Source organism: Podarcis liolepis (genome assembly GCF_965112155.1).
Source record: "Podarcis liolepis genome assembly, chromosome: 2".
Taxonomy (NCBI): domain Eukaryota; kingdom Metazoa; phylum Chordata; class Lepidosauria; order Squamata; family Lacertidae; genus Podarcis; species Podarcis liolepis.
In genome coordinates this window covers 120,806,487-120,828,689 of record NC_139555.1, presented here as the reverse complement: position 1 = coordinate 120,828,689, position 22,203 = coordinate 120,806,487, and the positions used below count along the sequence as shown (strand labels likewise).

Genomic DNA, 22,203 nt, shown 5'->3' with positions numbered 1-22,203 from the left:
CGAAGGGCTGGAACTCCAATGCGAAAGGCCCTTGTGGCCACCCCCTCCACACCCAGTTGAGCACACGGCTGATGGTGCGATCCTGGGCAGATGCGGAGGCCACAGTGGCAGCCGATACAGGCGCTGCCGAAAGATCCTCAATCAGGAGGAGCGATGAAGCTGGAGCCGGGTCTTCCACAAACGCTGGAAGAGGGCAACGGCTGAGGGCGTCGGCATGGCCCATCGATTTTCCCAGGCAATGGACGAGCTGGTAGTGGTAGGCAGCCAGGAAAACAGTCCATCACAGCATGCGCGGCGAGAGGACCGGTGGAGTTGGACGATCACCGGCGAGGAGGCCGAGGAGCGGCTTGTGGTCAGTGATGAGGTCAAAAGTCCTGCCATAGAGGTATTCATGGAACCTCTTCACTCCAGCCACAAGGGCCAGTGCCTCCTTGTCGAGCTGGCTGTAATTCTGTTCCGTTGGAGATAGCGTCCTGGAAAAGTAGGCGAGCGGTGCTTCTCTTCCGTCTGGAAAACGGTGACTAAGGACAGCGCCGATACCAAAAGGTGAGGTGTCACAGGCAAGGACCAGCGGCCTGGCTTCACTGTACTGTACCAGCACACTGTCTGATGAAAGGAGAGCCTTGACCGCGTTGAAGGCCGCCATCTCCCGATGACCCCAGGACCAAGGCATCTTTGTGCTGAGGAGTCGGTAAAGAGGCTCAGCCACCGTGGCTTTGTGGGGCAGGAACATGTTATAAAAGTTCAGTAGCCCCAGGAACGCCTGCAACTCCGTCTTGTTCTTTGGGATGGGGGCCTGCTGGATAGCGCGGATCTTGGATGGGGTCGGGTGAAGGCCGGAGGCATCGATAAGATAGCCCAGGAACTCTACCTGTGGAACGGCGATCTGGCACTTCTCCCTCTTTACCTTGAGCCCAGCCTCTTGGAACCTGGTCAGTACGGCACGGAGGCGCTCAAACAGCTGCTGGTGTGAGTCTGCGGACACCAAGACGTCATCAAAATATGGTACCACGCCCGGAAGCCCTTGCAGGAGACGTTCCATAAGGCTTTGGAAGATGCCAGGAGCCACACTCACCCCGAACTGCAACCGGCGGCAACAGAATGCCCCTCATTGGGTGACGATCGTCTGGGCTTCAGCAGTGGCATCATCGACTGGCAGTTGTTGATAGGCTTGGGCAAGGTCCAGCTTAGCGAAGACCTTACCCTCACCCAGGGAATGCAGCAGGTGTTGGACAACAGGAACCGGATAAACGTGCTGCTGAAGTGCCTTGTTGATCGTGCACTTGTAGTCAGCGCAGATTCTCACCGACCCATCTGGCTTGACAGGCGTGACGATGGGGGTTTCCCACTTTGCGTGGTCAACCGGCTCCAAAACTCCTTGGGCGATCAGCTTGTCCAATTGTTCATCCACCTTAGCCTTGAGAGCAAAGGGAACCCGGCGTGGCTTTAGCTTGATGGGGGCGACTTGTGGATCAAGGCTAAAGGAGATGGGCGTACCTGTATATTGTCCCAAAGTGCCATCAAAAACCTCGGCAAAGTCTTTGACCAGACCCTCAGTCTCTGCGTTAGAGATGCAGTTGATGCCGGTGACTTCCAGGCCGAGGGCATCAAACCAGTCTAGCCCTAGGAGGCTTGGCCGCTGACCTTCTACCACCACCAGTCGGAGCAGGCCCGAAAAATCCTTGAAGGCGATCCGGAACCGGCCAACGCCTACCACGGGAATGTCGTTTCCCTGGTAGTCTCTCAGGTGTACGCAGTGAGAGTCGAGTTGCCTTTTGGACACTCTGGGTACCAGTCTTTTGATGGTGCTCCAAGACACGATGGACAGGGCAGACCCAGTGTCGATCTCCATGTCACATGGAGCTCCTTCAATGAGCACTGTGACGTTCAGCTTGCGTCGCGTAGGCGAGTCGGTTTGGCCAATCGTGGTCCCAGACGGGCAGCGGCAGTTGGTGAGAGTGAAACAGCTTTCCTTGGCGGACTGGAGTGAAGACTTGGACTTGCGAGTTGGTGAAGGGGGGGTGTCAGACGGAGCCGATCGGCAGACCTTAGTGATGTGGCCCCTTCTGGAACACTTCCTACAGGTGGCGTCTCTGAATCCACACTTGGCACGGGAATGGTTGCCTCTGCACCCGGCACATTCTGGTTGGCTCTTGGACTTCTGTTGGAACTTCCTGCACTCCCGCTTTGTCTGGTGCACGTCATCGTCTTCACTGGAGGATGCCTCATCACTGCTGGCCTCTTCATGATGCACTGGAACTGGCTTCCTAGCAAGACGCGGGCTGCTGGACTTGCGGATCTCCTGGGCAGAGCGTTCAGCAGCTTCTGAGGCCACAGCCTCCTCAATGGCTTTCTGTAGCGTGAGGTCTGGCTTCGCGAGGAGACGCTGTTGCAGATGGATGTCCCGGACCCCGCAGACGATTCGATCCATCAGGGCATCGTCTAAGTCTCGGAACTCGCAGTGCATTGCAGCCTGTCGCAGGGTGGTGGTGTAGTTGTTGATTGACTCCCCCTCTGCCTGGTTCCGGCGGTAGAACGCATGGCGGGCAGCAATCTTGGACGGCTTTGGTGCGTAGTGGTTGCGGAGCTTCTCTTGGATCGTGTCCCATGGTGTTGCCTGGACTGCTTCAGGCGCAACCAATGCTCGGGCTGTCTCAAACACCTCAGGCCCACAGAGGCTGAGGAATAGTATGTGATACTTGCGTCAGCTCGTTGGCTTGGAGGTAGCAGTCGAACCGAGTGAGGTAGGAGTCCCATGATTCAGAGGCTGGCGCAAACGGCGGTAGAGGCACAAGTGAAGCCATGATTCCGATGCCGGCGTGAAGGGCGATGGATGGAACACAGTGCTCTAGCCAGAACAGTCAGCTCTGAATTGGTTCTGCCCAGTGATTTCGCTCAGTGATTCAGCTCTGCTCAGAGGGTGGCTGTATCTGGCTGTGCTCTGATGTCCATCAATCCCACCTTCGTCGCCAGTGTTAAGTTGTGGGCGAACATAGCAGATGACACAGTGATTTCTCCAGAGAAGCTCTTTATTGTAAGCTGGACAGAACTGAAGAGCAAACAGCTCAGCCGGCCTGCTTTTATAGGCAGCCGGCTATCAACATTGTAGCAACAACAACCCAGGGTTTCCCACCTAAAATAACTGACGTAGACCTGAGTGAAAACTATCTACACGATCCCCCTGCTGGCCCAGGGTGAGAACTTTAATACATAACAGCGGGAATTTTTCACCCGACATGGGGCTGGAACCCACGTCCCTGAGATTCAGAGTCTCATGCTCTGCCATCTGAGCCATCTTAGGTGCAGCCTTATTAGAAACGGTGCATTATCATTATTATTATTATTATTATTATTATTATACTGGTCCGAATATAAGCTGCACTTTCCCCCCCAAATTCTGACCGTGAAAAGTTAAAGTGTGGCTTAAATCTGTGACCTTACAAAAACTGCCTTTTACGATATTGCTGCTGAAAGAGACGTAACGGTGAAAGGGAACAAAAAAAAGTTTTATTGCCGATTTGTGAGCTTGAGACTTTATTTGCTATTTACGGGTGTGAGTGCCTGCAGAATTGTAGCAGCTGAATAGTGATTTGCGATTTTAGCGATTGTACGGTAACTTTTGTGGGCTTGCAAGATCAAAGGCTTAAATTGGCTCGGAGTTACAATTGTACCAGCGGCAGCAATTTTCAGCCTGTAACCCAATTTTAAGGGCGTGGCTTATATTTCGGTATTATCTTTTTTTCTCCCCCCCTCCTTGAATTTTAAAGGTGCGGCTTATTTGTGGGTGTGGCTTATATTCGGGCCAATACAGCATTCTTCTTCTTAACATTTGCATCCTCACCTTTCCTCTGTTATAAAGATTTTAAGGTCTTAGATATGTAATAAATGTTCATAAATGTACCAAGCAAACACGTACATACAGTGGTACCTAAGGGTACATATGCTTCAGGTTACAGATGCTTCAGGTTACAGACTCCGCTAACCCAGAAATATTACCTCGGGTTAAGAACTTTGCTTCAGGATGAGAACAGAAATCGTGCTTCGGTGGCACGGCAGCAGCAGGAGGCTCCATTAGCTAAAGTTGTACGTCAAGTTAAGAACAGTTTCAGGTTAAGAACGGACCTCCGGTACGAATTAAGTTCTTAACCCGAGGTACCACTGTATATAAGCCACATGCCTGAAACCCCACAGAAAAAAGAGTCCTGAACAAATTTACCTCAAATATTTCTCTGCAAGGTCAAAGTGGGAAACCTCCCCATTGTCTCTTTCCTCACAAATCCTGTCTTAAGGGTATGTCTGTGTTTGAATAGGGTGTGAGCCTGTGACCTGGCGCAGGAACTAAATATTTATCATTACAAAAGACTGGCCAGGCTCCAGGCTCTCATTAAACAGGTAACCTGCCAGACAGAAAATAAACAATGCACTCAGATTTCTGTTGTAGACCGCCTTTTCTGTGATGTGGTATGATGTATCGGGGGGTGGTGGTCTTGGTGGTGCTTCTGGGGGTGGTCTTGTGACTCGAGAGTGGGCAATTTTAAATTTCTATATAACGGCAGGCATGCTTTTGTTAGGGGTTCCTCCTCCTTTCTCCTGTGAGGGAGCACCCTGCTGCAATAGTTGAATAAAGATCAAGATTACTAGCTGCTTTGCTTCTTAATATTCTCTGTTTGGCCTCTGTAATTTTCTCCTACCGATGGAGAATCTACAAAGGACTCTACAAGGGCTCTTGTATACCCCATAAGGGAATAAGGGCAGATTTTCGTTTATTACACCTCCAAGGAGCTCAAGGGGGGTTGCATAGTTTGTCCTCCCCATTTTACATGGTTCTCCTCGCTCCTCATTTAATCCTCGCAACAACCACCCTGTGAGGTAGGATGGGCTGAGACTGGCCCAAGGTCAACCTTTCGAGCTTCGTAGCCGAACAGAGATTTGAACCCTGGTCTCCCAGGTCACAGTCCAACACTCTAGCTGCTACTGAAGTAGAAAGCACATACAATTTTCTCCTAAAGGCTGGCGGTTTGGGGGTGCGAAGAAGCAGACATTTGCAAGGAATCAAAGGGAAAAGTACACACAAAGACCACCAATATCATATAGGGGATGGAGCAAGGGGAGGTGGCCCTCAGGTAGGTGGGGAGGGAGGTGTCTTTATTTTGACATGTGCCACCACCCCGTGGGAAATGCAGGAAAAGGAGATCAGGCTGCACAGGTCAGTAGTCGGCGGCCCTGATAGTGGAGCCAGGGAGAGTCCTACCTGATCTTTGAGGGGTCAATTCCACAGACATTTGTTGTTCTTAGTATCCCAGGAGAGAAATCAGATGCAGCTGGTGCTGAAAAGACCCTCCTTGGGGGAGCATTGTGCATTTGGGGTGGGGCTGAGGAACACAGGGAAGGTGTCCTGCGAAATGTATAGGGCAGCACAGCCCATGGGGCCCCCTCCGGAAGCTGCCGGACTGCAGCTCCCATCCTCTCTGACCCCTGGCCATGCTGGATGGGTCAGAGGGGAGTTGGAGTCCACCATTATCCAGAGGACACCCCATTTGCTGCCCCCGATATACAGAATCCAACCTGTAAACATGGAATGTTAATGCATCAACCCTAAACACGTATAACTGGGCCGAAGCCCCACTGAATGCAATGAGGTTTATTTCTGACAACGTGTGGAGATGGGGAGGCTGCATTTGCTGAGGGCATTTGAAGCTGATGCTGTTATGTACTGAAGTTCTCACACTGGGCCAGCAGGGGGATACTGTAGATAGTTATGCAAATGAAGGATCAAAAGTGACGTTCAGTGATTGGATAGTTTTAGGAAGTTGCAACAGTTACGTTGTTCTGGAGCTAGCTCTATATAAGCAGGCTGACTGAGCTCTTCAGTTCAGTTCTGTTCCAGCTTACAAATAAAGAGCTGCTTTGGAAGAATCACAGTGATGTCTGATATGTTCACCCACAACTTAACAGACGCCCTGTTCAATTTCTTTTTTATTTTCTTCCCATCTGAGGTCTCCAGAGTAAGGAGCTTTCCTGCCTGATGTGGGGGAAGGGGTTCGTTTTTTAGTCCTCTATTAATCCAATTATGCATGCATTTTCACAGCTGCATAAGGTCTTGTGGGGAGAGGAAGGTTTCGTAGAATCACAGGGTTGCGAGGGATCCTGAGGGTCATCTAGTCCCACCCCCTGCAGTGCAGGAAACCTTTGCCGAACGTGGGGCTCCAACCCACAACCCAGGGATTAAGAGTCTCGTGCTCTGCCAAATCAGACATCTCAAAAGGAAAACAAGACTGAAGGTGAGGAAAAGATGATTTATTGGGACTGTTAAAAGTGTGACTGTCTCTTTAAGCTGCAGAGGGAATTCTGGGGAAAGGAAGGAAAATGAATCTTCTCAAATTCCCCTTGAAAAACTGCCCCAGGTTCTCCTGGTGGGTAAATGATTTTTATATCAGTCACTCTGGTCTGGAGGGAAACTCCTGCTGGGCCTGAGAGGCAGATCTAGTCTCCTCAGGAGATACTGAGTTGGGTTTCAAAGTCATCCAGATCAAAGAAAGGGAGGAGGGTCTCTCCAGAGAACGAGGCTCCTGAGAACGTGTAGAGTTCGGCTCCTGAGTCAGCGTTATAAAAAGACACACGTCCCCCTTCATAGTCCAGAGTCACCCGGATCCTCCTGGGCTCCTCACTCAGGGAAAGAGGAGAGAAATCAGGGGAGGTGCAGGCAACGTACTCCCCTCCCCACCTCCCCACAGCCCAGATCCCTCTCTCAGGGCTAAAGGAGAAGCTGCCCTTTCTCTCCACAGACTTCCTGGCAATCCCCACAACCCACCCTTCCCCACTTCCCACAGTGACTTCCCAGAAATGTCTGCCTGCTGTGAATCCCTCACGTCCCAACACACAAGAGGAGCATCTGAATCTCTCAGGATTATAAGGCAGGGCTTGACGTTTGTCTCCCCATCTCAGGCTTTTCTGATCCTTGGACAGGATGAGTCGGGGATGGGCTGTGTCTGGATCCAGAGTGACATTTGCTGTTGGGAGAAGATGAGGGAGAGAGAAGATTAGGCAGAGTCAGCAGAGAGAGAGAGATGGACATCCTAATCCAAGAAACACCCGAAAACCCAGATTCCCTTTCAGATCAAGGGGATTTATTTGCATCACCTGCAAGACTAAGACTCCTCCTTGCAGACTCTCATCAGAATAAATAACTTCCTTGTTGATTTTTAACTCAGTTTCCTTCACTTTCTTATATTCAATGTCCATTGTGCCTGCCCTCCTCTCAACCCAGGCATTTTCTAAGCGGAAAAACCACCCAGGAAACCTTTTACTCAGCTCTTCTGTGTTATCTAAGGGGAAAGAGAGGAGAACTGGAGGAGGCAGGAGAGGAGAGAAGCTGCTTTCCTCTGACAATCTCTGTGGGAATTGGCCTTTGGGAGCTCTGGGTTGGGCTGGGGGAGGAGGACCACCAGCAGTAGTAGTAGTAGTAGTAGTAGTAGTAGTAGTAGTAGTAGTAGAAATAAATTAATAATATAATATAATATAATATAATATAATATAATATAATATAATATAATATAATAATAATAATAATAATATAAATATCAACATTTGCATACTGCCCATCATATATAGGTCTCAGGGTGGTCCACAGCATAAAGGTACAACACAAAACCACATAGAGGCTTCCCCTCACTTTCGCATGGCTTATGTTCTGGGCCCTCGTGCACAAAAGTGAAAATTGTGTTAAGTGGGGAGCCTGTTTATTCCTGCTCTCCATCTCTCTCACCCACTTGGTCTCTCCTTCCTCCCAACCATCTTGGAAGTTTAGGCCTTGCCGCCAGGGAAGAGGAGGCAGGTGGCAGGGCAATTTTACAAAGGACTGCTTATTCCATGCTTCTCTTTGGGATTTCATATATATACCTTAAGACTAGTTCCCTGAGAGAAGGGGGAAATAACTCAAAAGGTTACCAGTTTGGGACTGAGACAGTCATGATAGGCAAGTGTAGGGCTGCCCAATTTTGAAGAGCAAGAAAGAGGACACATTGGCCAACTTCGTCTTTTAACCATGGATCGCTATGACGACTCTCATTTGAAATACCCCTACTATATGTAGGCTGTAGTAGGTGTGATATATTGCTAGTAGCAGTGCTCTTAACTTTCAACAACAAAAGAATAAGAATAATACATATTGCTCCCTCACTTGCCACATGAAATATTTGGGCACATGTTCACATCTTTCTGAATGTAAGTGCGCACAGAACAATTTATTAACCTGTTGAACATCTGCATGTGGACTCTCCTTAAGGGCAGGGGGGTCTTAACTCTTGCCCTCCCGGACTCCTTCTCCAAGATCTTGTAGCTGAGCCAGCGTCCTTTTGGTTCAGCCACAAGAGAAGGGGTTTTTACAGTATGTCGCTAGCTTAAGATGCTGCTCTGTTGTGATTCTCTGCTGCAGATTAGCCTAACGAGGTGCCTTAGATCTGACTCTAATGCTGGCATAGGCAACCTTGGCCTTCCAGATGTTTTGGGACTACAACTCCCATGATCCCTAGCTAACAGGACCAGTGGTCAGGAATGATGGGAATTGTAGTGCCAAAACATCTGGAGGGCCGAGGTGGCCTATGCCTGTTCTAATGCAATATTAAAAATTTCATGGGTATAAAAAAAAAACTTGGGGACAGTTTGTCAAATTTTAGAAATCTGCCCCGATACAAATTTTAAGAAATTTTGATCATGAAAATAGAAGACATGGCTGGGAAAAAGAGGACACATGGCAATCAGGCCTGAAAAAGGTCACATGATGGAAAAGCAACCAGACTCTCTTTAGCCAGGAGGAAAGCTCTTCCCTCCTCCGCCTGATCCTTCTGGGAAGTTTCTCTCCCCCCTTCAAGTCCACCTTCTCTGCCTTTGTGGCACAAACAGCAGGGCTAGAGTCTAGCTGTGGATGGTTCTCAACTGTACAGAAGAGACTCTTGACCCCCCATGAAACACTAGTCCCCCCCCCTCCTGTGAACTGGGGTCTCCATGTGAAATTTACCTCTGTGGAGATTTCTGAAAGACTGGACATCTGAGGAAGCAAAAATAGGGTTAATAGCTCAAAAAATATTTTATTTTTTTTGGTAAAGCATCTGTTGTTTCCTTATTTTAAGCAAAAGATGACATCATAGAACAAATAATTGAAAGACAACAACTTTAGGCCTAAGGGATTAAAACAACTAACGTGTTTAGCTGTGATTCCTGCATTGCAGGGGGTTGGACTAGATCAGGGGTCAGCAAACTTTTTCAGCAGGGGGCCGGTCCACTGTTCCTCAGACCTTGTGGGGGGGGGGGGCGGACTATACAGTGGTACCTCGCGTTAAGTACTTAATTCGTTCCAGAGGTCTTTTCTTAACCTGAAACTGTTCTTAACCTGAAGCACCACTTTAGCTCATGGGGCCTCCTGCTGCTGCCACACCACCAGAGCACAATTTCTGTTCTCATCCTGAAGCAAAGTTCTGAACCCGAGGTAATATTTCTGGGTTAGCAGAGTCTGTAACCTGAAGCATCTGTAACCTGAAGCGTCTGTAACCCGAGGTGCCACTGTATTTGGGGGGGGGGGGGAATGAACAAAATTCTATTCCCCACAAATAACCCAGAGATGCATTTTAAATAAAAGGACACATTCTACTCATGTAAAAACACGCTGAATCCCAAACAGTCCGTGGGCAGGATTTAGAAGGAGATTGGGCCAGATCCAGCTCCTGGGCCTTAGTTTGCCTACCCATGGACTAGATGACTAGTCTACTCTACTATTCCATGATTCCATGAGGAAATCAGAAATGGTAAACCATGCTAGAAAATGGTGGAATACAATCATTCAGAATCCATGAATGAAATGGTAATCTGTACTGAATGGCTGGAGGAAGGTTAACATCTGCGCCAAGTGAACTAGTGGGGAAAAGCTGTTGAAACCGGAATTTCCAAGCATGCTGACAAAGCAGATTGCAGAGGAAGAATCGGCAGAGCTTTACCCTGTAATTCAAAGGGTCTCATGCAATGGGAAGTCCTCCCTCATGGAATGGGGCTGATCTCAAAAGCCCCAAAATAACCTCTCCAGATTGTGTGGAGGGAAAACAAAATTCAAGGGAGATTCCTTATACATGAGAACCCGACAAGATGGACCCTGGACTGACCCTGCAGGATACTCCTTGAGGGCTTTTATAAGATATTGTAAGGCTCTGAGGATTTTCCCTACAAACAAGCAGTATACAGATTTTAGGAAAGAAATCGAGACTGAAACCAGGATACTAGTCTCTAGGCAGGTTCTTTGCAGGGACAAGCTCTGCCCCCAATCCAAGCCTTCAAACCCTCTCCCAGTTCATTCATGGGACAGACCAAGAACCCAAACACCACTAGAGGACTGTTTCCCAGAGTGACGCCATTGATGGGGGTCCCAAAGTCTGCAGAACGGACAGGAACACCCATGAAATATCAGTCCCCATCCCTCCTGTCAAATTGTTCCTCCCCTGGAAATTTACCTTTCTGAATCTGTTTTCTGTATAACACAGCATCTGAGGAATCAAAAAGATATAAAGCGTAAGGGCAACACTCTTCCACCTGAGATAAATCTCCATACAAAAGTAACACTTCATAATGTGGCATCCTTGAATTGACTCCATTCAGAGCAGGAGAACCTCCCAAAGGACAACCCCAGATTGTGTAGACTGCTAACCAAAAGGAAAAGGAGGTTCCGTATAATTGAAAACAGATACACTCTGGTTCAGGCTTCCCTTACAGGATCCAGGGTCACAATATACATGGGCCATTCTGGGGGACAGGAAATGAAGGCTGGAGCACCAAGAAGGAAGGTATCCTGGGGTTACTCAATTCCATGCAGTAAGAGCCTGGCATGTTCAGTTCTGAAGAAAGATTAGAAATCCCAGTGTGAAATCCTGGCAGCCATTTTTCATTACCTTTCCATTGTTTCACTGTATCCTCCACAAGGTGATTTAGATCACAGGATTCCAAGATCCTGTTCCCCAGTTCTGGAGGGAAAGGCAGTGGCTTCTCTGGACTCTCTCTTTTCTCATACCTGGTGAAAAGAAAAACAATGAATGGCCCCATTGTGGCACCGTCTCCCTAATGATTGCAGGAGATCTCAATAAGATGAACAAAGTTTATTTCCCAACAGGTAATTCAACGTGATCTGTTGACACCCACCTCCAAGCCCTGGCCAATGGCTTCGTAAGGATGCTAAACAGCACAAGGGACAAGGGGCAACAAACACTCTGTGAGGTGAGTGAGGCTAAGAGACTTCAGAGAAGTGTGACTGGCCCAAGGTCACCCAGCAGCTGCATGTGGAGGAGCAGAGACGCGAACCCGGTTCACCAGATTACGAGACTACCGCTCTTAACCACGACACCACACTGGCTAGTGTTTGAAACTACCAAAGTCAATGAACAGAAGGTGGAAGAGAAAGGAAAGAGCCCCCATCCCTGTGTGAAGTGATGTGGGGAGGGAGGGAGGAGGCAGCTGACCTTGAACCTTGGAGGGAGAATTGGGGGGCTACAAGTTCAGAAGAGGGGGCCCTGCTTTTACCTGTGAGATGCCTCAGGGAGTGAGTCCTCCAGTCTCCCCCCTGCAGCCCCTGGAAGGCCATGTCTGAGGTTCTTGCATCTCAGCTTCAAAGAGTGATGCTAATGGAAATGAGCCAGATCCACTTACCTCTGCAAGGTCCTTCTCACATCCTAGAGGGGAAAAGAGAAGGGAATTCACTGCACACCACAGGCCACACTAGGAAGACCCCCTCAGACCCTGGCCCTCGGAATCAGCCAGTTTTGGTTTCTCACAGCTTTTATTTTTCCAATCTGAAATTATGAATTTTTCCAGTATCAAGTTCTCCACATTTCCACATCTGCTTACAATTATTTTTTTAAAATCCTCATGGAAATCCACCAGCATTTTAGGGAAATTTAATATTTGTGGGTTCAGGAGAAGATTCCATCCCATCTCTTGTCTTAGATTATAATTTATTAACTATAATCCCATATGCATCGTGCAATTCACACGTAAGGAAGCCTACAAGATAATCCTACCAGGGAACTGTCCCAAGTTGTCTTCCACAGAAGTCCCCAAATTTCACATTCTACTTTCCAACTGGAAATTTAAAAAGCACCTGCAGCATAAAATGCCTCCAAAGGGCTAATAAAACAGCTCCGTGTTTCTTTGGGCTCCTCCACACTTCTGCTTTTCCTGTGCCCAGAAAACATGGGTCCAAGAGGTTTTGCCTTTGCCCTGCCACTTTCCCTCAGGGAAAACCTGCTCCTTAGTTCAACATTGAAGGAAACGTCAATCCGGAGAAAACCTGGCTGAGGTTTGCTCTCATTCAACAGTAAACAGCGGGTTTTCCTGGAAGAAAGGGGTGGGACAAGCAGCAGTCTCGATGAGTCCCTCTGTCTTGCTCTTTGGTCATTGTGACTGAGCACCATTTGGGGCTGATCTGGATCCATTGTGAAGGTGATCAACCCAGAAGTTTTGGAGGGAACAGGAAGAGAAGCTTGGTCAAGAGACTGCCTCATGTCAGAAGGAGGCCTGAACTCATCCTCGCTGAAGCCCAGCCCAGGGCAGGAAGGCAGCATTGCCAAGAAGAAGGCATTTGGAGACAAATCATCAGCAAAGAGCAGAAAACCACCTCCTGTTCCATCAAGAAGAATCTCTAGTCTGCATTCAGGTGAGTTAAGCATCCCAGATCTCTTGGGTCTTCCTGTCCATTACATACCTGACTAGAGGCTCCATCATCTGAACCCCTGCACTCCTTGCATACATGAAAGGAACACATGAAGGATTGGAGGCAGCCTTTTCCTGGAGCCTTGGGCTGTTCCTGCCACCATCTTACCTGCAGGAGTTCACTCGCTGGCTGCTGACTCTTCTCCTCCATCTCCTGGATGATCCTCTCAAGAGAGGAGAGTTTCCTGGAGAGTCTGGCCAGCTGCTCATCCCTTCTCCCTGCAATCTCCTTCTCCACCTCTTCCACATGATTCAGCAGACCCTTTTCTTGTTCTTCCAGGAACTGGCGCAGTTCTCTGAACTTCTCCACAATCTTCAGCCTCTCCGTTTCTGTTAATTTCTGCAAGAAAAGAGGAGGTCTGAGTCTGTTTGGTGCTTAGCCTCGAAACAGCAGAATGAGAATTATGAGAATTCCACAGGGAGGACACTTCTGATTTTTCTATAGACATGAAACCTCCAGTGGCTAAAGAAGTAAACCTTTATTTTGAGGGGAGGCCCTCTCCATTGCCGTTTCTGTTGACTTCTATTTTGCAGACGGATACAGCCTAAGGGAAGGAGCTCTTTTTTCCTAGCCATGGATGTTCCCTGCATGTTTTGGGGCATGGCATAACCAGAGTTCACAGTTGTTCAGAGAACATCCAGGGACATAAAACACCCCTCAGTTTAGACTGGAGCCATTTAGGTGTAGGAAGGAACAGAAACAGAGGAGAACAAAGTGCAGAGTTCATCCCCCATAGCTCCCCTGTTTCCTTTAACGGTTCATAATGGCCTGAGTTTACCTAAAATGAACAAGAGCCCACATTTAGAACGACAATTCTTTAGTAGATGTTAGGGATTGATTAGCTGCTTGTGCGTAAAACGTGCTCCTTCAGAGTTTGTGCGACCCCACAAACCTCTGTGTGTGACGAAGCTCCTCAGACATGTCTGCTCTAGTCACTAGTAGAGTCCGACAGTGGCTGTCTGCGGAAGCGTTTCCAGCAAAGGAGCTCCTTAACGGAAACGCGTCTCCTGGACTCACGGCGTGACAGTTTCCGGCGAGGTGTGGGTCTCTCTATGGGAGACTCAGATACCTCCCCACTGTTCTCGCTGGAAGCGTCCCTGAGCCCTCCCTCCTGCTCGCATTCCCTCAGAGATCCACTCCTCCCCCTGCTGGTCCCTGCTTCAGCTGTTGAGTCTCTTTCTTCCTCCCTGAGCCCCTCCACCACCTGATGCTCCGATGGCAGTTCCCTGACATCCACCTCCCCTCCAGGGCCCCCCTCACCCCCTCCCATTTCCTCTCCCCTGGGAGGTGAAGGGCTAAAACCCCGAAAAGAATCTTCCTCATCTTCCGACGTCTCGAACAATTCCCTCCATCGATCGTCGTCCTGGCTCGCTGAATCCTCTTCCTCTTCAGAATCTGGGAACCCCTCCAACTCCTCTTCCTCGTCGGTGGTGGCAAAGTATTCCCTTCGGAACCTCGCTACAGGCTGAGGTTTACGTGGGAACCTCTGATGAAAAGTCTCTATTAAAACTTCGTCATTGACATCCTCTGCCCTAACCCAGGTGTTTTCCGACTCCGGTTCCCCTTCCCACATTACCAAATACTCTACTTGATCTCCCTGCCACCTGGAATCGAGGATCTCCGCTACATGGTAGCTGTGTTCCTTCTCCTCCATTGCTGGTCCCCTAGTGACCCTCCCTTCACTGTCTCCTCTATACGGTGACAGCAACGACCTGTGAAAAACTGGGTGCAGCTTCATGTGGTTCGGTAACCGGAGCCTGAAAGCCACTGGATTGACCTGCTGCATGACTTCAAACGGACCCAGCCTTTTGGGTCTTAATTTCTTACAACCTCCTTTGAACGGCAACCCTTGGGTTGACAGCCACACCTGGTCCCCCACCCTGATGCTTTCACCTTCCCTTCTGTTTTTGTCTGCCTGCCTCTTATATTCCTCCTTAGCCCTGTTTAAGTTGAGTTGGAGCTGGCGATGGATCGCTTCCATTTCTTCAACGAACTGTTCAGCAGCTGGAACGCTCCAGTTCTCCCTCTCCCCCCCTGGGAAGGCTCTGGGATGGCACCCGTGATTAGCCAAAAAGGGGCTCATCCCCGTGGACACGTTCTCTGCATTGTTGTAGGCAAATTCTGCCAACGCCAGCTTCTCCACCCAATCATTCTCTCTGTCATTAACATAACACCGCAAATATTGTTGGAGAACCCCATTTGCTCTTTCCGCCTGCCCGTTGGTTTCTGGATGACGGGCCGTTGAAAAATTGACCTCTACATGCAGTAAGCTCATGAGCTTCCTCCAGAACCTGGAAGTAAATTGTTTCCCTCGGTCTGAAACCACCCTCAAGGGGGCGCCATGCAACCGAAACACATTCTCTACAAACAATTTGGCTGTTTCTTCGGCTGTGACCGCATGTGAGCAGGCTATAAAGTGGGCCATTTTAGTTAACAGGTCTACTACAACCATGATGGCTGTTTTCCCTCTAGACCTTGGCAGATCAGTCATGAAATCTATTGCCACTGCTTCCCACGGTCTTTCAGGTGTGGGCAGTGGTTCTAATAAACCAGCCGGCGCCCGCCTCTCCCCCTTGGCTCTTTGGCATTGTTCACACCCTCTCACATACTCCCGCACATCTTCCCTGACCTTGGGCCACCAAAATTCCCTGGTAACCAGCCACATGGTCTTGTGTTGCCCAAAATGCCCTGCTGTGGGGCTATCGTGCAGCTGCTTGAGTACCTTCTCCCTCAATTCCCCTTCAGGTATATATAACGCTCCCTTATAATACAATGCCCCGTTTCTCTCCTCAAAACCACCGGATTTGTCTTCCTCCCTCCTGAGACCCCTGAGTTTGTCCTGGGCGTATGCATCATGCACCGTACCCTCTACCAATTCCCTTTGCCCCACCAAAGTCGCCCCACACACCCAGCGGTCCTCTGGAATGATATGGGTTTCTTCGGGTGCTCCCTCCCCCTCCAAATATTCAGGTTTGCGTGAGAGAGCGTCCGCCCTAACATTCTCTGGGCCTGGCACGTAACAAATCTCAAAGTTAAATTTGGAGAACTCCTGGGCCCATCTCAACTGCCTTTGGTTGAGCACTCGCGCAGTTCTCCAGTACTCTAGATTTTTATGGTCCGTGCACACTTGCACCTTATGTTGTGCACCAACTAGCAGATGCCTCCATCTCTGGAACGCCTCATGAATAGCAAGAAGTTCTCGGTCGTACACCGTGTAGTTCCTCTCGGATTTGTTCAGCTTTCGCGAAAAGAAGGCACACGGTCGCCACTCTGACTCCTCCTTCCCCGGCTGCAGAAGAAGCACCGCCCCTATGGCTCTGTCAGATGCGTCTGTTTCAACCCTTAGCTTCTTTCGTAAATCCACATGCAGAAGTTGTTCTTCAGAGGCGAAGGCCCTTTTCAGCTCCCCAAACGCTCGCTCCGCCTCCGCCGTCCATACAAACTTCTTTTTACTGCTGAGACAGTCAGTGATGGGCGCCGTCAGATGGGCGAAGTTGCGGATGAACTTACGATAAAAGTTTCCAAACCCTAGGAACCTCTGCACATCCTTCTTGGTTTTGGGTGTTTTCCATTCCAGCACTGCCTGTACCTTGCCGGGATCCATGGCCAATCCCTTGTCTGACAGGCGGTACCCCAGGAATTCCACCTCCTTGGTATGGAACCGACACTTCTCCAGTTTCACCCACAGCCTGTTGGCTTGCAGTCTGCTCAACACTTCTCTGACGTCTCTCACATGTTGCTCCTCATTCTCCGAATACACCAACACATCATCTAGGAAAGCAACGCAATTCTTGTAGAGCAAAGGGCCCAGTACGTGGTTCATAAAAGATTGAAAACACGCTGAGCCTGCTTGTAATCCAAATGGCATAACGAGGTATTCAAATGCCCCCAAAGGGGTAAACATGGTGGTTTTCCATTCATCCCCTTTCCTTATGCGTATCAGGTTGTACGCCCCCCTTAGATCCAGCTTTGTAAAAATCTTTCCCTTCCTCACCCTGGTCAAAATATCATCAATCCTGGGCATAGGGAAAGCCACTGGTTCAGTCACTGCATTTAACCTCCTAAAATCACATACAAGTCTCGGCTTGTCCGCGTTTTTTTTGTCCACAAAAAACACTGGGCTACCCCCTGCTGCTTTGGACTCTCTGATGAAGCCTCTCTTCAGGTTCTTGTCAATAAACCCTCGCAACTCCTGCATTTCTCTGTCTGACATGGCATACAACTTGCCCACGGGAAACTGTGCTCCAGGGAGTAAATTGATCTGGCAATCAAAGGGCCTATGAGGTGGTAGTTGGTCAGCTTCCTTCTCGCTGAACACGTCGCTGAGATCTGCATACTGTGGTGGTACCTTCACCTTCTCCATTACTTCAGTCCCTGCTAGGGTGGCTTGGGCCCCTGCTGAACCCTTTTCCCCTTTGCAGTGTTCTAAGCAATGTGCTGAACCAAAGGACACCACTCTTTGATGCCAGCCAACCAGCGGATCATGTAGAGCTAGCCAGCTCATTCCCAAAATAATGGGAGCGCCTCCCAGGGTGGCCACATTAAACGCTATCAGTTCTGTGTGCCTTGCCACCCTCATTATCATTGGGACAGTCTGCAAGCTGACTCCTCCTCCCAACAACTCCCTGCCATCAATCGTGGTCACCTGCAGGGGGTTGCTTAAAGGGATAGTCTGTATCTGGTGTTCAGCAGCAAACTCCTTGCTCATAAAATTGCAGGAGCTGCCTGAGTCCAATAGCGCCTTTATTTTTAGGGGGTGCCCATTTTGCAGCTCTAGCGACACTTCAATCACTAGAGCAGGTCGAGGAGCTTCTGGCACGGGCACTTTCACTGCTCTTTGGCCTGGCTGCAGTGCCCCGATTGTGGCAACCAGGCGTTGGCTTTTACCTGCTCCGTTCCCACCTGTTCTCCCCCCTCAACAGCTCCCACCATCCCTTGCCATTCCTTCCTCTGGGGGCAGACTCTGGCAAAGTGGCCTGGCTGTTGGCAGAGATAGCATTTCCGGGCGCCCTTTCCCTCCTTCTTAGCCCCCTCGCTGGTTTTTGAAAATGCGCGCGCGCGCGCTGTTCCGATTTCCATCGGCTCTGCCGGCGGGAAAGCTGGCTCAGGAATGTCTGGAATGCGGAACTCCTTCCAACGTTCCCCTCTCCCTTCCCGCCTCTCCAAGGCTCTTGCCTCCTGCCGCGCTCCTATGGTCAGCGCAGATTTGGTCAGCTGATCCATAGACCCCGCCCTGGGGCTCCGTGACAGCTCGTCTTTCACCGCCGAAGAAAGACCTTCTTCAAATAGCATCTGAATGGGTGGCGCCGATAAATCCCAACCCAGTCTGTGAATCAGCATGGTAAACTCAGTCCAGTACTCACGGACAGATCGACTTCCCTGCTTGCAAGCCATTAGCTGTCTGCGCACCACCCCTTCCTCAATATCGCTGGAAAACATGATATCCATTGCACGAAAGAACTTCATCGTGTCCTTTAGTACGTCATTGTGCGTTGCCATTAGGGGTCGAACCCAGTCTCTCGCCCCTTTCTCAAGATGCCCAATTACGAAAGCAACTCGCGATTCCTCATCAGGGAACTCATCGAACTGCACATTAATGGCATATTGCATCTCTGTCCTAAAGGCATGGTAATCCTTGGGGTTCCCCCCAAATTTCTGCACCAATCCTGGTACCTTTCTGGGGAACTGAGTGGCTCTCCCCTTCTTGTCTGCATCCTGAGCCCTTCTCTCCTCCAGCCTCGCCGTCTGCAGCGCCAGTTGGACCTCCAACGCTCGGTATCTATCTTCCAAGCTTGGACCAGCTCCAGCCCCCGCTCCTCCGGTTCCGGTTGGTTCGCTCATGATGCTTTCTCTTGCACAGGCAGCGTACAGAGACTGTCGGACTGCTGTTAGGGATTGATTAGCTGCTTGTGCGTAAAACGTGCTCCCTCAGAGTTTGTGCGACCCCACAAACCTCCGTGTGTGACGAAGCTCCTCAGACATGTCTGCTCTAGTCACTAGTAGAGTCCGACAGTGGCTGTCTGCGGAAGCGTTTCCAGCAAAGGAGCTCCTTAACGGAAACGCGTCTCCTGGACTCACGGCGTGACAGTTTCCGGCGAGGTGTGGGTCTCCCTATGGGAGACTCAGATACCTCCCCACTGTTCTCGCTGGAAGCGTCCCTGAGCCCTCCCTCCTGCTCGCATTCCCTCAGAGATCCACTCCTCCCCCTGCTGGTCCCTGCTTCAGCTGTTGAGTCTCTTTCTTCCTCCCTGAGCCCCTCCACCACCTGATGCTCCGATGGCAGTTCCCTGACAGTAGAATTTATGGTAAATCAGGATTTGGATTGAATTGCTTCCACCCTTTCAGCTCACAAGTCCTCAGGCTTCTCCTTGACTGCTATTCACATAATAAATGACAAGGGGAAATAAACTCAATTTAGCTGCATTCAAAGGTGAACTTGCCTAATTTGCTCTTGCTGAAAAAATATGGAGACCAAAACAGAGCTTTAAAATTCTGATATTTTCAAGCTTGACCCAGCCAGGTAATAGTCACAAAAAATGTATTTATGAGGGTAAAGTACAGATCAAAATATTCATACAAGGAGGTAGCTACCCTAACATCTGATTCATAACAGGCTGATATGGAAAAAGGAGAAATGAGGAGAAGCTGAAATGGGCAGATTTCTCCATCCCTCCTCAGTCCTGACTGTCGTCTTCTTCTTCTTCTTCTTCTTCTTCTTCTTCTTCTTCTTCTTCTTCTTCTTCCTCTTCTTCCTCTTCTTCCTCCTCCTCCTCCTCCTCCTCCTCCTCTTCTTCTCTATTGAATTTATATACTGCCCTATATCTGGAGGTCTCAAGTGCTTGTTCCCTGTCTAGTAACAACAGAGACACTTACCAGGAGGTCTTTGCTTTCCTTGTCCAGATCTGCTTGATGGGCCAGAATTTCCTCTCTCTCTTTCCTAAGAATCTCCAGGTGGCGACAGATCTCTCCCTAAAGAGAAAAGGAAAAATTCAGCTTTGATTGAGACACACAGAGAAATTAAAATCACAATGGCTTCTTGCGCCCAGTGGCCTTGCTAGAATAGCAAAGTAGTTTCCTGGAGGAAATAAAAGTACAGACGTTTTCAGCCTTTTTGGGTCCACGGCTCCATGGGTCAACTACCTTCTATCTTCAGCACCCCTGTGGGGCTCAGGATCCCAGTTAGGTCCCCCCTTGCCTGCAGAGCTGGCAGCCCCTCACCTTTTCTCAAACACCCTCCCTTGTGGAGTGATCTCTCAGCCTCCTCTCCCTTCCTTGGGGGTCCCAGCCTGACTTCTCACCTTGAGGTCTCAGGGAGAAGTGGGAAGAGGAGGAGGAGGAAGCTAAGGCAGGATCCAACCTGGGATGTACCAGTCTAGCGTCAAAGAGATAGTGAGGTCAGCCCAAGAGGCGAGAGATGCAGAAATAGAGCAGCGCTTCTCAAAACTTCACCCATTCCAAACCCCTCTTTCGGGTCAGATGGCAATTCAGGTTTTCTGCTATTTGTCAGTTATTTTCTCTGCAGTAGCCAGACCCCCAAGTGTGCTTGGGCCACTAGGGGAGGTTTAAGTGCTGCAGCTTCTTCCATTTCTGGGCCAAAGAAGTTCTTGCTGTGGCCAAAATCCACCCAAGTACCTCCTTCGGTCAGAAGATTGCTGTCTGGTCCTCCTGCCAATTCAAAGGGACCAGCTTTTTTTCACTATTATTACTATTTCGTGGCATTAGTAGCACTGCATGGCACAGGAGCATTTTTGCACCACTGTAGTGGAACAAGTGATTTTTTAAAAAAGGGATTAAAAGGCACTATATATAGTATATAATTGCACAGGTCCAATTCTGAGTTGCCATGAAAAAGTCATATTTCCGCCTTGTCCTTGCAGATGCTACTCTGAACCACGGAGTCCTTTGGCATTTGGGATGGGAGAAGATCCTCAGCCGCCCTGCCCCCGAAACCTCATTGCAGAGGCTCCACAGCACCCCCAGAATAAGCCACCAGTAGGTCCTTCCACTCCCCAGTCCCAAATCTGCTTCCAACAGATACTTGGGGGGTGGGATCCTGCACCATCTGGTCAATTCCTGGCTAACAGTCCCAGTCCCCCCCACCCCACGCTGATCCCTTGCTGCTCTCTGTTTTGCAGGGCATTGAGGAGGCATCCTGGTAACCAAAGGAGACATGTACTTAGTTGTCTATGTGCCATTTACATTTGTACTGTTCTAAATATGTACAAAGCAGCCTTTCAGGGGGATGTGGACGAGGTTAACCCTTTCTCTCCCTGCCAAGGTCCCAGTTCAAATATTTGAAGCTGCTGTGAGTATTTCAAGATCCCCTTGTCCCCCTGGCAGAGAGAAAGACTTCAGCTCCCCCCTCCAGCCACCCCAGGAGCCCTCAGGCTTTCCCTGGGCTGCTTCCAAGGTGACCAATCAATGCCATGTCTACTGTACTTTGGACCTGAGAAGTAAAAAGCAAACCTCCCAAGAAGAATCCACAGCTATTTATTTCTCCCCCTCCAGATCCAGGGATCTCCTACCTTGTATTCCTCCAAAGCCTCTTCCAGAGGAATCACCTTGTGATTTTCATGTTCCTTTGATTTGTCACACACCAGGCAGATGGGGGCTTCGTGGACTTTGCAGAAGAGCTTCAGGGGCTCCTGGTGCTTCTCACAGACTCCTCCTTTCCCTCCTTCCTCCTTCCCCTCTTGAAGGCTGAGATTCTTCACTATTTCCACCACATTAGCCAGTTGCCGGTTGGAGACGAGGCTCCTTCTCTGGACTCTTTCTCTGCACTGGGGGCAGGAAGCCTCTGCCTCCGATTCCCCCCAGCACTGGGTCAAGCAGGATCGGCAGAAGTTGTGCCCACACTCTGGGATGGTCACTGGATCCTTGAAGTAATCCAGGCAGATGGAGCAAGTGGCTTCATCACGGAGACGCTGGATGTGACCCCCTGCAGCAGCCATGGCTCCCTCGCGCCGCTGAAGACTCAGTTAAGTTTCGCTTTTTCAATTTTCAGCCACTGGGAGTTTTCCTTCCTGGAAATGACTCAATGATCATGTGATCTTTAAAAAACAACAACACATGTCTCCAGGTCTTTGCAATTGCTGAATATTTTCTCAAGTAGCAGCGAATGCTTTTGGATTGCTTCCCATGCTTTTGCTTACACACAAACACACACGTACCGAGTAAGTTGTGGTATTCATGCTGCAACATTTTTCATTCATAGGCTTCCTTGTCATTTTTGAACTGGGAGAAAATCCTCCTCTGCCCTAAATGGACAGGAGTTCTGATTTAGCAAGCGGGACTTGATTCCGTGAAGAGAACTCCTAAAAGTCTGGTTGCTAGTTCTAACTTTATCCCTTTTTAGCAGGCTGGCAAAGAATTTCAGATTGAAACAGACGCTTTCAGCCTTGCCAACCTGGTGCCCTCTGTTTGCTGAAGACTACAGCTCCCATTATCCCTGGCCAGGA

The 22,203-nt window shown here is 49.5% G+C and overlaps 1 protein-coding gene and 1 long non-coding RNA gene across 3 annotated transcripts; one reads left to right on the top strand and one right to left on the bottom strand.

Annotated features, from left to right (window-relative positions):
• The first annotated feature begins 4,516 nt into the window (after nucleotides 1–4,516).
• LOC310702179 lies at nucleotides 4,517–7,206 on the top strand. Its single transcript, XR_014523328.1, has 2 exons — nucleotides 4,517–6,281; nucleotides 6,967–7,206. It is a non-coding gene; the product is annotated as an uncharacterized lncRNA (long non-coding RNA).
• Nucleotides 6,282–21,749, bottom strand: LOC310701598 (zinc finger protein RFP-like). 2 transcript variants are annotated; one of them, XM_083492740.1, is made up of 8 exons: nucleotides 21,271–21,749; nucleotides 19,619–19,714; nucleotides 12,854–13,084; nucleotides 11,683–11,705; nucleotides 10,932–11,050; nucleotides 10,497–10,529; nucleotides 9,017–9,046; nucleotides 6,282–7,010 (listed from the first exon to the last, which is right to left on the bottom strand). In XM_083492740.1, the coding sequence occupies exons 1-8, from the start codon at nucleotides 21,694–21,696 to the stop codon at nucleotides 6,493–6,495; spliced, it is 1,476 nt and encodes a 491-aa protein (XP_083348866.1). In that variant the 5' UTR covers nucleotides 21,697–21,749; the 3' UTR covers nucleotides 6,282–6,492. The 2 variants fall into 2 exon arrangements, with proteins under 2 accessions (XP_083348866.1, XP_083348867.1); XM_083492741.1 differs by lacking the exon at nucleotides 9,017–9,046 and having other exon boundaries at nucleotides 21,271–21,732.
• Between the last annotated feature and the right edge of the window lie 454 nt (nucleotides 21,750–22,203).